Source organism: Megalobrama amblycephala, linkage group LG20 (assembly GCF_018812025.1).
Source record: "Megalobrama amblycephala isolate DHTTF-2021 linkage group LG20, ASM1881202v1, whole genome shotgun sequence".
Taxonomy (NCBI): domain Eukaryota; kingdom Metazoa; phylum Chordata; class Actinopteri; order Cypriniformes; family Xenocyprididae; genus Megalobrama; species Megalobrama amblycephala.
The window spans coordinates 9135009-9150471 of NC_063063.1; the positions used below are offsets into that span (position 1 = coordinate 9135009).

The 15463-nt window shown below is 35.9% G+C and overlaps 1 protein-coding gene across 1 annotated transcript; it reads left to right on the plus strand.

Annotated features, from left to right (window-relative positions):
• Positions 1-595: 595 nt before the first annotated feature.
• Positions 596-13849, plus strand: lrrc3ca (leucine rich repeat containing 3Ca). Its single transcript, XM_048171469.1, has 2 exons — positions 596-1897; positions 10773-13849. Exon 2 carries the CDS (start codon positions 10869-10871, stop codon positions 11667-11669), a length of 801 nt encoding a protein of 266 aa, XP_048027426.1. The 5' UTR covers positions 596-1897; positions 10773-10868; the 3' UTR covers positions 11670-13849.
• Positions 13850-15463: the final 1614 nt, after the last annotated feature.

A 15463-nucleotide genomic window follows, 5' to 3' on the forward strand; every position in this document is an offset into this window, starting at 1 on the left:
AACATGCAGTTAAGTGTCTGAAAACATTACATTAAGTTTGCACTTAGGGTTAGTTCACCCAAAACTTTATTTTCTGTCATTAATTACTCACCCTCATGTCATTCCACATCCGTAAGACCTTATTCGTTCATCTTCGGAACATAAATTCGGAATCATTAAAATTAACGTAATTACCACATTCAAAATCCAGAAAAGTAGTAAAGACAAGTCAATGTGACTACAGTGTTTCAAGCTTAATGTTATGAAGCGACGAGAATACTTTTTGTGCGCAAAAACAAAACAAAAATAATGACTTTATTCACCAATTCCGTCTCCCCCTTGTCAGTCTCCTACGCTGTTTAACATTGTATAGACAGTTCAGGCTTCTATGTACTACATCAGAATGCCGACTTAGTATTGGCCTTTAAGTATAGTATTTAAAAATGTATTATTTCCTTTTTTAGAAGTATGCTGATGTACAAAACCTGTAATTGTTTTTATTCACAAATCTAATGTTTTCTATCTAGTGTGTAAGCTCTGTCCTGAAGGTTTGGACTTACTACAGAGCCACAGAGAATGCAAGGTCATGCAGTGAGCACAATACAATCACTTATAGATTAAGCAGCTTCAGTATGATTGACTCCCATTTCAAGGGTGAAATACTAGTGTGGCTGAGAATTTCAAAGATGAATTATGTAATACAACCCTCTTGCTTTGATTTTTAATATAGTAATATGGTGCAGCTTTGCCTTCTTGTTCTCCTATCTTTATGACATCACATAGTAATGTGAAAGTATAAAAGACAATCATTTTGGAGTGCTACAAACACACACACTTACACACATCTTGTTACATTAAGTCCATAAGTGCTCCAGCAGGTCACAGATCAATCAGAATTAACAGCAGCCCACCCACACTCAGGTCATCATTTTAAGTAGCTAGCTGTCTGATTTAGTTTGAGTGTGTGAGACAGAGAAAGAGAGAGAACTCAGGAGGGTGAAATAGCCTATATGAATGATTAGTTTCATCAGTCCAAAGGGTTTTTTTCCCCCTGATGTCTAAAACATAATTACAGGAACTGAAGTAGAAAAATAGCCTTTGGGTTTGGAGGCAAAGCTTAATTAGTTTGTTAATTTTAAACGATCTGCCAAGCCAGCATGTGGTCATAGCTAAAGTAAATATGAAACAAGTCGTGTTTCAGCATGGAGGGAGGCCTCAGTGATCTTTTCACAGACTAACCTTTAAATGTGACTTGACAGGCACCACAGGCTTAACATTATATCACTCAAGAAAAATCAACGCAAGGTGTTAAAAAATAGGAGGCGACATGCATTTGCATTCTCTGTCAATCTCTATTGTCTACTTACACTTCAGAATCTATAATGTGTTTTTCTTTAGGTGCCAAAAAAAAAAAAAAAAAAAAAATCACACACTTGCTTATTGTCAAGTATATGACATAAGCAAACATCAGCTATATTATGCTTAAAATCCTAGAGCTAATGGAATTTCTTATTATAATTTGGAAACAGTTATCAAATTTATAAAATATGATTATGGAAAATATCTGACTGAATACCTAAATGAACACTAAATGAATTATCTGTTCATGAAAGTTTATATATTGAGTCAATTGGAACAAATAAATAAATTTCTTGTAATCTTTGATGCTGTGCTGATGTGTGCGGCTGGTTGCGTGGAAACTGATCAGTGCTCTCTCTTCTCTCTCTCTCTCTCTCTCTCTCTCTCTCTCTCTCTCTGCGTCCAGACACGTCCATGGCTCGCGCAGCGTGCGGATCTCCAGCACTGAACTAGACGGAATATTTGTGCAAATGACACTGAACTCCCATCTCTGCTGCAAACACACGAAGGCGAATGCCGAGAAGAGCAGAGGAGATTTCAGAAGACAGAGAGGAAAAATGTAAGTCAGTCATGTGTTTGAATGAGAAGTGCACTGAACGCTCGCTATTACATGCCAACGCATTTAAACGAGGAAATAATACACACGTGACAGCTGTACATTAAGGTTTTAGATATCCGATAGGTGTCTGATTAAGGTTCATAACAATAAATCTATTGGTTTTATTTGTAATACTATTTTTTCCTTCAGGAGTCACACGCAAATGAATGAAAAACAGCTATAACCAACTAAAGCACTTGTAACTCTGGCAAAACTTGCAAAACTGTTTTTACTTCTAAAATATTTATTTACATATTAAATTATTTCTTAAATATTCTTATTAATACAATACACTGTAAAAAAGTGAAAATGTTAAGTACAGTTGTTACCTTGAGGAGTCATTTGTACCGAATTTTATGCTTAATAGGCTAATTAATGTGGTCAGCATGATTCAGTAATTTTAAATAATATTTTCACTTTAATAAAACGTATTATAAAGTAATTTGGATCTTACAACATGAAGCATAAAATCTTACAGTGCAGTTGTCTTAATAATTAGTGTGGACAATACTGTTTTTAATTATACATATACATAACTATGTGTCAGACTGTTCACTGATATATGTGGAGACAAAATACTCATAAAATCTGTACTTTATTTATATATACATCACTTAATTTGTTAGTCCTTCAAGATAATTGGAGTTCGTGTGTCAGTGCTATGCTGTTTTATGGTTATTGATAGGTCAAATGTATGAGGTTATTGATTATTGGAAAAAAAAAAAAAAAAAAAAAAACAGGTTATTGAACAGTTCAGGTTGGCATCCCAGGGCTCCGTGTAAACTATCACACACTCCAGCATTCAGGAGCACTCAGACATTGTTTAAAATGAATTATTAAAGAAGATTAGAGATGAGGAAGCACAATAGTTTGTAGACTAAGAATTGTTTCTCGTGGTTAAAGATTTGGTTTCATAAGACATAAACTGAACCAAATGATGAGCTGCCGCACACATAATTTATATAATAACATCCAACATGCTGTTTGGTGTACATCAAACAGCTATTATAATCTATTTTTTCGTTGTTGTTTTTTTACCACCATTCTCTGTTCTCTCAACACCCACACACATTTTACCTTTACACTATTGTATACTGTATAAAACTGAAAATGTGCAGTTGTTACCCTAAAGATTTGACCTGAAAATGACTTTATGTTTTAAGGTAACATTATGCCATTCAGTCATGTTAAATAAAGTCAGACATAATTCACCGTGTTATATTTCCAGGTTACCTGACAGATGGATTATGGTGTTCTGCTGAAGAGTATTTACAGTACTTAGAGAGGCAACATGATTTTAAATCATGAAACATGGTTCTTTTGAACAATTCATGAGCCCAATTTAGCTTAAAAGGTTTATAAAACCTGTAGAGACAAATCTGTTAGCATGCATCTCAGTGATAGTTGTTCAACTGGCAGAGGGCCCCATAAAATTGCTGTCATCTTTGCTTATGGGCACTTGATTTTTTAAGTATTTGAAGCTATCACTTGAGCCATTATTGGAATGTGACTAATCACTCTGAGGTCCTGTTTGTAGACCTGTTTGTATTAAATCAGCATTTTAAAATTACACCGATCCTCATCTACACTAACGTTTCCACTGCGTTTCAGAAACGATCTCCATCTACACTACACGGCCAAAAACGCATGTCACATGACCGTTCATGCACACTGGGCATGCTCGTACAAGTGTAAACAGTTGCCTCTTGCGCATGTAGGTAGCTGTAGTATTAAAAAAATGCAGTTTAACTGCACATAGCTGCTAAAAACTACAACAAAGCCAACTAAGACTGCAGTTCAGTCTCCATGTTATTGTTTACACGGTCGTCAAGGATACGCAGAGCGAATGTAGGCAGCCATGCCATCGTTTTCAAAAGTCTCCGTTTTGGTCCGTTTATACTTAAACGCAACCCTTGCATTTTCAAACTAAAACGGGGCTCTCCAGCGTTTTCGAAAGTCTTTGTTTTCAAAGTACGAAAACGCTAGCGTAGTGTAAACGACAGCAAAACTTTGCGTTTTAAAACGAAAACACACAAGTGTAAACGGGGCCTAAAGCTGCAGAAAAATTACATCAAGGCAACTCTTATTGGCTAATGGCACCACAAGTATGTGCATAGTCCCAAGAACTTTCCTGAACTGTGATGTGAAAGGCAGCAAACAGGAAAAAAATAGTCCATTTTATTTTATTTATTCAGAATACATTGATACATTTGAATGGCCATCAAAGGTAAACTGACTTACTCTAACTGCAACTCATGTTAGAGCTCTCTAGAGTCTTGTCTATGTCTTGTCTCATAATGCTTACATTCAGAAAGAGCAACAAGAATAACTGTTTAATAAAATGACAGAGTGGTAAAATCAGGCCAGTTATCATCTAGGCCTAAGTCAAGTTCTATCTAAATGACATGTCATTCAGTACAGTTCAATTCAACTCAGCTCTGTCAAAGCTTCTCTGCTCCTTTCCTGTCTCTACTCTAAAGCATTTTTCATTCTCTTCACAATATACTGTATTCTTGTTTGAGAGTCTGGACACAAGTTCATGGACAAGTCATAGAAGAAGTTAGGAACTGCTGAAGACAAAAATATCTGTGCCCATGGCTGGTCATACATCACATGCGTTTCCATACTGGTTTGAGTTCATTTGTGCTGATTAGTGGCTGTTTGGTGCTGGTCTGACTGATGGACCAGCATAGCCATGTTTTTCAGCAGGACAAAATGCTAGATAAGAATGTGGTGCATAAACTAGCATCCCATGCAGCCAACAAGCATCCAAAACACATCATGTACTATTGATTCTTCAATAGGGATAAAGCGTAAATAGTAATCATATGTGTCAGTAATTTGCGACCGTCATCTATTATAATAACAACATTTACATCACTAACATCACTAATTTTCTTATTCCAATCTAAACATGTTTGTTGGCCTTTTATTGCAGGGTCAGGGTCACATTGGTTTTCTCCCCCAAAATGTTTCTGTCCTGAACCTTTTAACCTCGTTTTTCATCCTTCTCTTCTTTCTTCTCTTCTGTAATGTAAGACTTGCTCCTTAGATTCTCTTGTTTCCTCTCTTGTTCTCTCTGTTGAATCATGTAAACATCCTGTGTGGTTTCTCCTCACCCCCTGCATGCTTCCCTCTCATGTCTTGTTTCAACATTTATTCTGTCAATCTCTGTCCATTCAGCTGCTGTTAAGCTTTCATTGATTTTTGGCTCTCTCAGCTATACTTCTCTGCAAATCTCTGTTTTAGCTCTTTGTTGTCCTCATCTTTCACTGTCTGTCCGTCTCTCCTTATGTGTCCGGCCTACACTATCACTTGCGAAAATGTCATGACAGAACCCTGTTGTGTATTCATGAGCGGTACAGCTTGGGGTTTGTGACTCTTATCTAACCTCTCCTCCACCACTTTGCTCGTTTTACCTTAGGTCACCTTCCCCACATTAAGAAAGGAAACTTTATGGGACTGCAAGGATAAAATCAGTTTTCTTTTAATCCTGGATAAATAACGGTCTTGGTTTGTTTTTTCTGGCAGGGGAAGACTTTGGTCACTGGTGCATGAAAGCTGAGCTAATGTCTTCCTTTCTCTCGTTCTCTCTCTCTTTCTCAGCCTTCAGTATTTGCCTGGCATTTCAGCTGCTTTTGTAGTCTAGAATGTCTTATTTCCCCCTCCCTTCAACAAACAGTCCCTTCTTTAGGAGACTCCCACTCGTTATGTGATACTAAGAGGTACTTAGAGATCGATTTCATTTTTAATCTGCGTAAGTGGACAGTGGCGGGTCCACTACCATTTGTCAACTACAAACCCAGTGACTTTTATTCTTTCTGGATGTGTTGTTTGAGAATTGAGAATTATGAGTACACTCAAAAAAATAATAATTTTGCTTCTTGTTCAATTTACTTAAAGAAAACAAATTAATCCAACAAATTAATTGTTCATCCAGATTACTTCATCCATTCAAGTTGTAACCAATCTTTGGGCTTCCAAAACTGAACATCATGTATGCAAAGACAAAAAATGTTTAGCTTGCTAGTATAGAAACATCACAATAAATTAGACATGCCTATATAACATTTAATAAATTTAAGTGTTTATGTTTATTTACTTGATTAACTTTAGTTCATCATGACGCATTTAAATAGAGAAAGCATGCTTGCATTGTATGGAACCACTGTACATAATTTGGGGTGGGGGGTGCTGTAGCGAGAACCGGTGATTATAAAACCAGTGATATTTTTTTTCTTTTTTTTTTTTTTCTTGATGGTATTGGTGGAAACTGCAGTCTTCTGTGGATTTATAAATCATTTTTCTTATACAATAGTTAAGGTTGGAAAAAGCCAACCAAGGCAGCTGCATGCCTTCTAGAGCATGTTGCCCTGAAGATTTGTAAGAGGATAGCTGCTTCTTATATGCTGCTGATATATTAATGAGCTAAGGTGGGAAACTATTTTTAGAAGGCTGGACAAAATAAATAAAAAAGTGTGAATTACAAGGCAAGTTGTTGTTCATCGTTACTTGCACTTTGACAAAATGAGCTGCGTCTTAAGTGAAACTATTATTATGGATTACTGACCACAACGCTGATGGGATTAAATATCCAAAATGGCAACCACAGTTCAAATAGCAGGCAGTGTTCCTTGCCCGCTCTCTCTTGTACTGTACATCATTTGGGCTGCTGTCTTTTCCATCTGCAATATTTAGTACAACCAGTGTTTGTGGTAATGCTAACGAAGTTAACTATGAATTTTCAAATTAAGATTTATTTGTGGAGTATAACTTTGGCTCAGGATAAAGAAGCATATTGCACTTTGCAAGTCTGATATGCTCAAAACTCAAATGTAAAAAAAAGGAGATATCCATAAAACTGCCTTTTCCATTGGATTATTACATAGTGAAGAGCCATGCTTTTGCATTTTAAAGAAGTTCATGTAAAACGTGTGTAAAATGTGTTTAAAGCTGTAGTAAAAAATAAAATAGAATATTTTCTCTATCTGTCTGTAACTTTGCACATTTTGGTTTTTCGGTATTGTGTTTGCTGACATTTCTATGGCAGGGTTATGGATAAAGGTTGAATGTAACAGCTAACAGCATCAAGCAGGGCAAAGCTGGTTTTCTGTGGCCTCGTTTTAGTTATTCATCTTTTCTTTCTTCAAGACTGTTCATAACATGTTCAAGTCAGTTACATAAAAACATAGATTAATCTAATTTGATACCAAAAAGTTTGACTGATTGCCAAGTTTGACTGATTGCCACTTGACTAACTGCTAGTTTGTCATATTAGGGTTCGTTCGCCTAAAAATTAAAAGTCATTAGTCATTAAGAGTCGTTAATTACTCACCCTCATGTCGTTCCACACCCGTAAGACCTTTGTTCATCTTTGGAACACAAATTAAGATATTTTTGATATTTTGGCTCAGTGAGGCCTCCATTGACAGCAAGATAATTAACACTTTCAAATACCCAGAAAGGTTCTAAAGACATATTTAAAACAGTTCATGTAACTACAGTGGTTCAACCTTAATGTTGTGAAGTGACGAGAATACTTTTTGTGCAACAACAACAATTTTTTTTTTTTTTTTTATCAATATTCACTTTATTCAACAATATCTAGTGATGGGTGATTTCAAAACACTGCTTCATGAAGCTTCGAAGCTTTACAAATCGTTTGTTTTGAATCAGTGGTTCAGAGCATGTATCAAACTGCCAATGTCATGTGATTTCAGTAAATCTGATTTCAGTAAATTAAATTTTTTCAGTAAATTAAATTTCAGTAAAACTGATTCGAAACAAAAGATTCTTAAAGCTTTGAAGCTTCATGAAGCAGTGTTTTGAAATCACTAGATATTGTTGAATAAAGTTGTGTTTTTTGCACACAAAAAGTATTCTCATCACTTCATAACATTAAGGTTGAACCACTGTAGTCACGTGAGCTGTTTTAAATATGTCTTTAGAACCTTTCTGGGAATTTGAAAGTGTTAATTATCTTGCTTTCAATAGAGGCCTCATTGAGCCATCAGATTTTATCAATAATATCTGAATTTGTGTTCCGAAGATAAACTAAGGTCTATTAATTAGAGGTAATTAATGCCAGAATTTTCATTTTTGGGTGAAATAACCCTTTAACATAATGGCTATGTTTATGCAACTGTCTGGGCTAGCTGATCTCCCAGTCTAGCCAAGCTGACAAGTTCTCAAACTCCCTATGACAAGGCTTGTAGATAACTTAATACCAGCAAACAAGCTTTTATATATATATAAGAAATTTATATAATGTATATAATATATATATATATATATATATATATATATATATATATATATATATATATATATATATATATATATATATATATATATATATATATATATATATATAGAAATTTCATTAATATTTCTTAGGTGATCCCCTTGAAAACTTCAGATGAATGAAAAATGCACCAAATCTGAAACCATGGCAGTCCACTCTCACAGCTCATTGCTTTTTTAATCACAATGTGCACTGTATGATGTCCATCAGACTCTGGGACAAGCTAAATAAGTTGTCTTGTCACAATGCCAGAGAAGGAAAAGACAATTGTCTGCCTCTCTAAAACTCTTTATTTAGATGGGCCTCTCTGTCTAGTTAATTATATATAATATATAAGGTTAGGTTTATAACTTATATATAGGGTTAACTTATAAAAGGTATTTACATTTGGTCACTTCATATCCTTTATGTGAGCAAAGGGCAGCCCCGCAATCCATGTGTGAGGGAACAATTATGAATGAGACACGTAGATAGAGAAAATGTGAGAAGTGAAACACAAATTGCACATTCAAAAGACAATTTCTCACAGGGCATTAGAATATCCATGTAAGTAGAACACCATTTCACAGATGTGGCTAAGAGCAGATGGAACCCAAGGATATAGGGTCAAAAAAATGTAAAAGGCAAATTTCTCGGTAACTCAGCTTTGCGATTCATGTTAGATTTTTAAAAAATAAAGAAAAGCCATCTGACAACAGTATTATAACTTTTATGTAACTGTTCTACTGTTCTATTTGAAGTTTCTAGACCTGAAACATCTTGTTCATATGCCTTGTCATCTTTTGTCAGTCCTGGATTACATTAATGCCTCTGGCAGAGCTGTGAATCAGGCCAGCATAGCAGGGATTCAATCAACCAACACTTTTGAGGAAGTTCCACTTTTCACCTTATCAACATGAGTGGATTTTCTTTGAAGGTTTTTTAATTGTGTGAGCATTGCTTAGCGTGTGTAGAAAAAAGGTTATAAAGCCGGTGGGTAAATAATAGTAGCAAAAACCCATTGCTTTGAGCAATGAGCAAACCATTTACCACAAGTAAATTAAAATTGAAAGGTAAAGGCATAAATCTGCTTTTTAATCTACTTATTACCTCTGGGCTGTATGGGTTTGTGATCCTTGCATATATGGTTCTGTGTATGTGTGCCTGTGTATACTACTCATACTAAAAGGTAGGCTATAAGAGATGTAATTCATTGTGTTAATTAGGGGCAACGTATGCTATGTACAAATCCTTAAATCATAAGAGACTGGTGAGGCATTGCTTCATTGCTCTTTGGTCATTTTTGACCAAATATTTTATATTTTATTTTTATTTATATTTTAAAAATTGTAGCTTCATTGGAATGAGATGACACTTGGTGACTTTTGTCGCATTAGCAATATGAACACACACAAAAAAAAAATCAAGTACATGATTCAGACATGTTAAAGGGTAAAAAAAAAAAAATAGTCACACTTACCTTCTTTGTGGTCAAAAATGACTGACATAGGAAATTCTTAGGAAGAATCTTTTGTTGGTGCAAACTACAAATCAGCCACTGTGCAGAAAAAAAGTGCACAGCAATGAAGGGGTGACACTCCTAAATGCCAAGAGTGCAAAATAGACATTTTATTGAATTTTGATATTATGTGTAACAAAATGTTCTCCTCTTTGTTCAGGTTTGACTGTAGTAAAATTAATGCAAAAACCGATACTTCAAATCAACATTTCAAACCAAAAAATCTAAACCTTGACAAAAAGTAGTCTTTGAGAATGTCTAAGTATAAATCCAAATCCAAAACTTAAAAAAAATAAGTATTTGTGTCTAAAAACCACTAGAGAATTTATAAGCCACTTAGAACTATATAGGAATCTAGTGGTTACACCATGGCATTACATAGGTTTTTCTTTTTTTTTACCCCCACCAGATGGAAACAAAGGATTTTAAATGCCTTGTCTCTATTTTAACATGGAATACTGCTTTAATTGAAAAATAATTAAAAAATATATTAGAAAACAATTGTGTATTATTTTCATTAGGGAAAAATAGCTAATAAAAGTTGTATAAATATTGCATAGTATCATAAAATACCCTCAAAATATTTTATATAATAATCAAAAAAATATTATTGAACTAAAATATATTACATTGGTTTTCCTAAAAAAAACAAAAAAGTTACATTTCAAGGCTTCGGTCACTTTTGACTGTAAAGAAGGCAAGTCTGACTCCTAAACGAAGAGAGCCAGAGGGTTAAAAAGTATTAAATAGAACTGGGTAATGCTGAAAAAAAAAGATATCTGCATTATTCATTCTTTTGACAATGTTTGAAATATATCTCAATATTTATGCATTTGCTCTGAAATGGTTTAGGGGTCATTTGTTTCAGTTAGATGAATCATTTTCCACCAAATGTTTTAATCAGTAAACATCTTAACATTCTCATACTTCAAAAACATTGCACACATGAAGTACACTGACATTCCAAGAAGTCTGAAACATTAAAGAAAAATATATTCTCTATTAACTGGTTATGGTATTCTTCAATCTTCTAGGCTTGCAAGCTGTTGGAGATTTTGATGTTGGATACAGCCTCCTGGATGCTCTCAGCACAGGTTGTACTCTAAAGGGATTATGCTCGCCGTCCCACAATGCTGCTACCCTCAGGTTGGCTACTTCGGCACTCTGTGGTCATGTGGTTGCTGTTTCACAGCTTGGTGCTGATGACACTGTGTTTCCACCACGCTGCAACTTCCTGCTCCAAACGTTGTTACTGTTCAGACAGCGAGGGCTCATTTGGTGGCAAGACCATGCGCTGCAGCAACCTGCATCTTACTGAGATCCCTCAGGACATTCCCAATGACACACGACGTCTCTACCTGGACTACAACCTCCTGACCAGCATCCCTGCCAATGCTTTTCATGATCTTCCACTGCTAGCTGAACTAGATCTTTCCCATAATGAACTGGCTTTGCTTGAACCTGGAGCCTTTAGAGGCTTGGCAGCCTCACTACAGTTTCTGGATCTCTCGTCCAACCAGCTCACAATGCTGGACCCAGATGCCTTTGAAGGTGTTAGAGCAAGATCAAATCTCACAGGAAACCCCTGGCACTGTGACTGCAGGCTGCAGACAGCCCTTCCACGCCTGGACCTAGAGCCCGTGTCTTTGACTGGCATTATCTGTCAGACGTCTGAACCCTCAGACTCTGGAGCCCAAGGTGTGCCTTTCCTGCTGGCCAAAGACCTGGACCTGTGTGTGGTGCTCAAAAAGACCACGGACGTGGCCATGTTGGTGACCATGTTTGGATGGTTCACCATGGTCATCTCCTACCTGGTCTACTATGTGAGACACAATCAGGAAGATGCCAGGCGCCACCTGGAGTATCTCAAGTCTCTGCCCAGCAGGCAGGGCAAGTCTGAGGAGTCTTCCACCATCAGCACTGTGGTATAGCACCAGGCCAAGTGCTCATGACATGTGGAGGAAGCTTCTCAGGCTGCCAAAAGGCAATGGGCACACTGGGAAATGGGCTACATGTCTCCAAAGTTTAAAATTGATTAAATCCTTGGAAAAACAAAGACCCCTTGACACCACAAGTTACCACTCAGGATTGATCTGTACCCTCCCAAAGAATCAGAAAGAACTTTTGACATAGGATGCTTCATGGCCAGTGGAGTGCAATGTCCACAATAGGGAAATGTGAAACATATCATGCTTAGACAGAAACCATCCACAGACACACAGATGGACAGAGATGACTAGAGACAGAAGTAGGGAAATCACAGAGGCCATCTAATCCAATTCCGATGAATAATTGATTCAGAAATGGCCGGGCTTGAGGCTCATCTTGACTAAGAGGTTTTTCTACTCTGCACGCTTTTAAAGGAGGCGTTTGTCTGTTTTTTTTTTCTTCTTTTTTTTCAGTGGTTGTTTTTTCAGTCAGATCTCCATTTGACATGCAACACACGGAGCGTAAAGCACTCATCCTACTGGGTATTTACAAAAAGTACTGTTGTTGTCCCTGCAGGCAACATCAAAATTTTACAGAGCAACACATTCTTGCATGCATCAACGATTTTTCAGGTGTCTCAGTAAACATAGTATACAAACTGTGCAAAAGTAAAAAGCACTGTAGATTGCTTTGATACTCAGTGGTTAGGTTTTTAGGGAAGCACAGAAAAGCTATTTTCTTTAAGAATCCTGCAGCGTTAATGACGTGACTTAAAAGAAATAAACAGGTTGGCTTGTTATTTTCATGATCAGTCAGTGTAAGATAAATCACTGTTATAGTTGTTTCAAGGGAAAACACCCTGTGGCATTTTTTTTTTTTTTCTTTTCTGATTTAAAATGTTTCAAAACTTTCATGTTTAAAGATAATGAGACAATGTTGACAACCACATAGTGTGTTTGCACTGTTAGAGTGGATTCTTGGTATGTCACAACCAATACTGTGTGATTGTTCAGTTTCTTATGTGGAGTGCCAGCAAGACTAATTCAGAATGTCTGCCAAGATAAACCATGAGTTAAAATCCACCTGAATGTTCTGCCTGCATGATTCAATGTCTTCAAAGCTTTATAAGTCATATCCATAAATTAAGAAAATAGCATTTTATTAATCCTTTACTAAAGACAGTGAGGGGTATGTCATGAAATTCCTCAGAAAAGTCCCAAACCTAATGAGCTGCCTACCGAAACATTTTAGGTATCATACGTGCTACTGACAAGAAAGCTGTAATTGTGCTGGCATCTGGCTATATGTAGACAGTAGATAACAAGGCAGCTCACTAGGTTATAACAGTAGTCATCTCAGGTCTGGATGTGGTTGTAAATTAGTCCATAAGCACTAGGTTTATATGAAGAAAGAAAGAAAAGAAACAAAGAAATGTTACACTTTACAATAAGGTTCTATACATTAATATTAGTTAATGCATTATTTATCAAGAATAAACAGTGATCAATATTTTAAATTTTCTTTATGTAAAGTTAAACATCTATTAGTGTATGTAAAATTAATCAAGATTAATACATGCTCTACAAGCACTGTTCATTTTTTTCATCATGTTTTCAGCTATTATGTTAGCTAACTGCTTACTATATACAACCTTATTGTAAAGTGTTAGTGAAATAAATGATTTTCTGGTCATGCATATGTTGGATATTTTGTTTCAAAGCAAGCAACAGAAAAAGATGCATTATGTGTCAGAAAAGATATTTGATTTTTCCTGTTTGCTTGAAAGTGTTATCTGTAGTGCCAACATGGCATTGTTTTTTTGATAGCAGAGTGCATTCAATCCATTGATCCTAACATAATTCAAGAAATGTCATGCTGAAAATGATGGTAAACTCTGAGAGGTAAACTTTATTTATAATACTGCTTTATTTTTTACTTTAAATATGGATTGTGTACTTTCAGCTTCACCAAAAAAAAAAATAAATAAATAAAAAATAAATACAAAGAAATAACAACCACAATAAATTAGACAATGGCTATTGATCCAACATAGAGTTGTGTCAAAACACATTCCTGGCTATCTTCACAAACATGCATTCACATAAAAACATAATGGCCTGCATCAGTGCAGGAAGCTGTAAAAGTCGCCCCAGTACAAAATTACCCATGAAAAATATAATCTACCGATATTTGTGATGGTAGTCTCAGAATGTCTATGCTACAGCATAACTATAATTTGCGATATTACAATACATTTAGCAAATATTCAAGGAAAATTCCAAGTTTTATACAAGTTGAGCTCAATCGACAGCACTTGTGGCATAATGGACACTTACATTGGAAGTAAATAGAGCCATTCCATAAATATGAAAATATTTACTGTTTCAATAGTAGTAATAAAAACATGATTTCAGTGAAAAAAAAATGCTTACTAACCATTTCTGTGTGATTTACATCCAATTTTACAACTTTGTTGCCTTAACAATTCCTAAAACTCTTAAACAACAGTAAAATGACAAGAACAAATTTACAGCTCAAATAATTCAAACACCCTTATGTTGTTCCAAACCTGTATGAATTTCTTTGTTCTGCATTTTGATGAATGTGGGTAACTAAATAGCACCACTGACTTCCATGGTATTCCCCGCCCCCACCCCCCCACCCCCATACTATGGAAGTCAATGGTGCCCCAAAACTGTTTGATTTCAAACATTCGTCAATATATCTTCCTTTGTGTTCAGCAGAACAAAGAAATTCATACAGGTTTGAGTAAATGATAACATAATTTTCATTTTTGGGTGAACTATCCCTTTAATGTAAGTACTTTAATAAAACTTGACTTTATTATTATTGTGGCGGTAATCAATATTGTGCCATTAATACTGTTGCATGGGCTTAACATTTATTGAACCCTGAATATTCCTTTAAAGGTGCAATGTGTCAATTTAAGCAGCATCTAGCGGTGAGGTTGAGAACTGCAACTAATGGTGCACACCCCTCGCACCCCTCCCTTTCAGAGAAGCTACGGTGGCCGTCTGGCCGACACAAGACAAAGATGTCGTCTGAGACAACAGAGAGTAGCCTGTGTGAAGCAATGAGGTTTCTTCTTAAATCCAACAAAGAACGGTCTCTGCTTCTAAAATACCAGATGACTACTACTACTACTACTACTACTTTGTGCGTATTCAACTTAGTGACAATGCAAGCTGCCTCTAAAAACACGATCGATTTAGAAGAAGAACAACATAGTGACTATAACGTGCTCTGTAGAGTGTTTGTCCATTTAGGGCTGCTGTAGAAACATGCCGACTGGCGACTTGACACGGAGGGGAGATCCGCGGTGTATGTAGATAGGAATGGCTCATTCTAAGGTAATAAAAACATAACAGTTCATTATGTAAGGTCTTTATGCACCACTGAAAACATAGTTATGTATATTATATTGCATTTCTGTCAATAGATCCTCCCAAATTTTACACATTGGACCTTTAATCACTTGCAAAATACCTCTTAAAGCACTACTGGATAAAGTGTTTGAAATAGCATATTCAAACTATTGCTGCATACAGTATCTATACTGTGCATCCTATGTGAACACAGTCAGTGTCTTTTAAACAAAAAAGGGCTCAGGAGTGCCAATTAAACTTTCACATCTTTCTTCACAGCTGCAGGCCTTTATGTATGTGAGTGAATGTGAGTGAATGTGAAGCTGGCCATTGGCATGTTTTAGTCAAGGCTGTTCTGGGAGAGCTTAGAATTAGCAACAACAAGGTTATAGGTTAAACGGAAATATGAA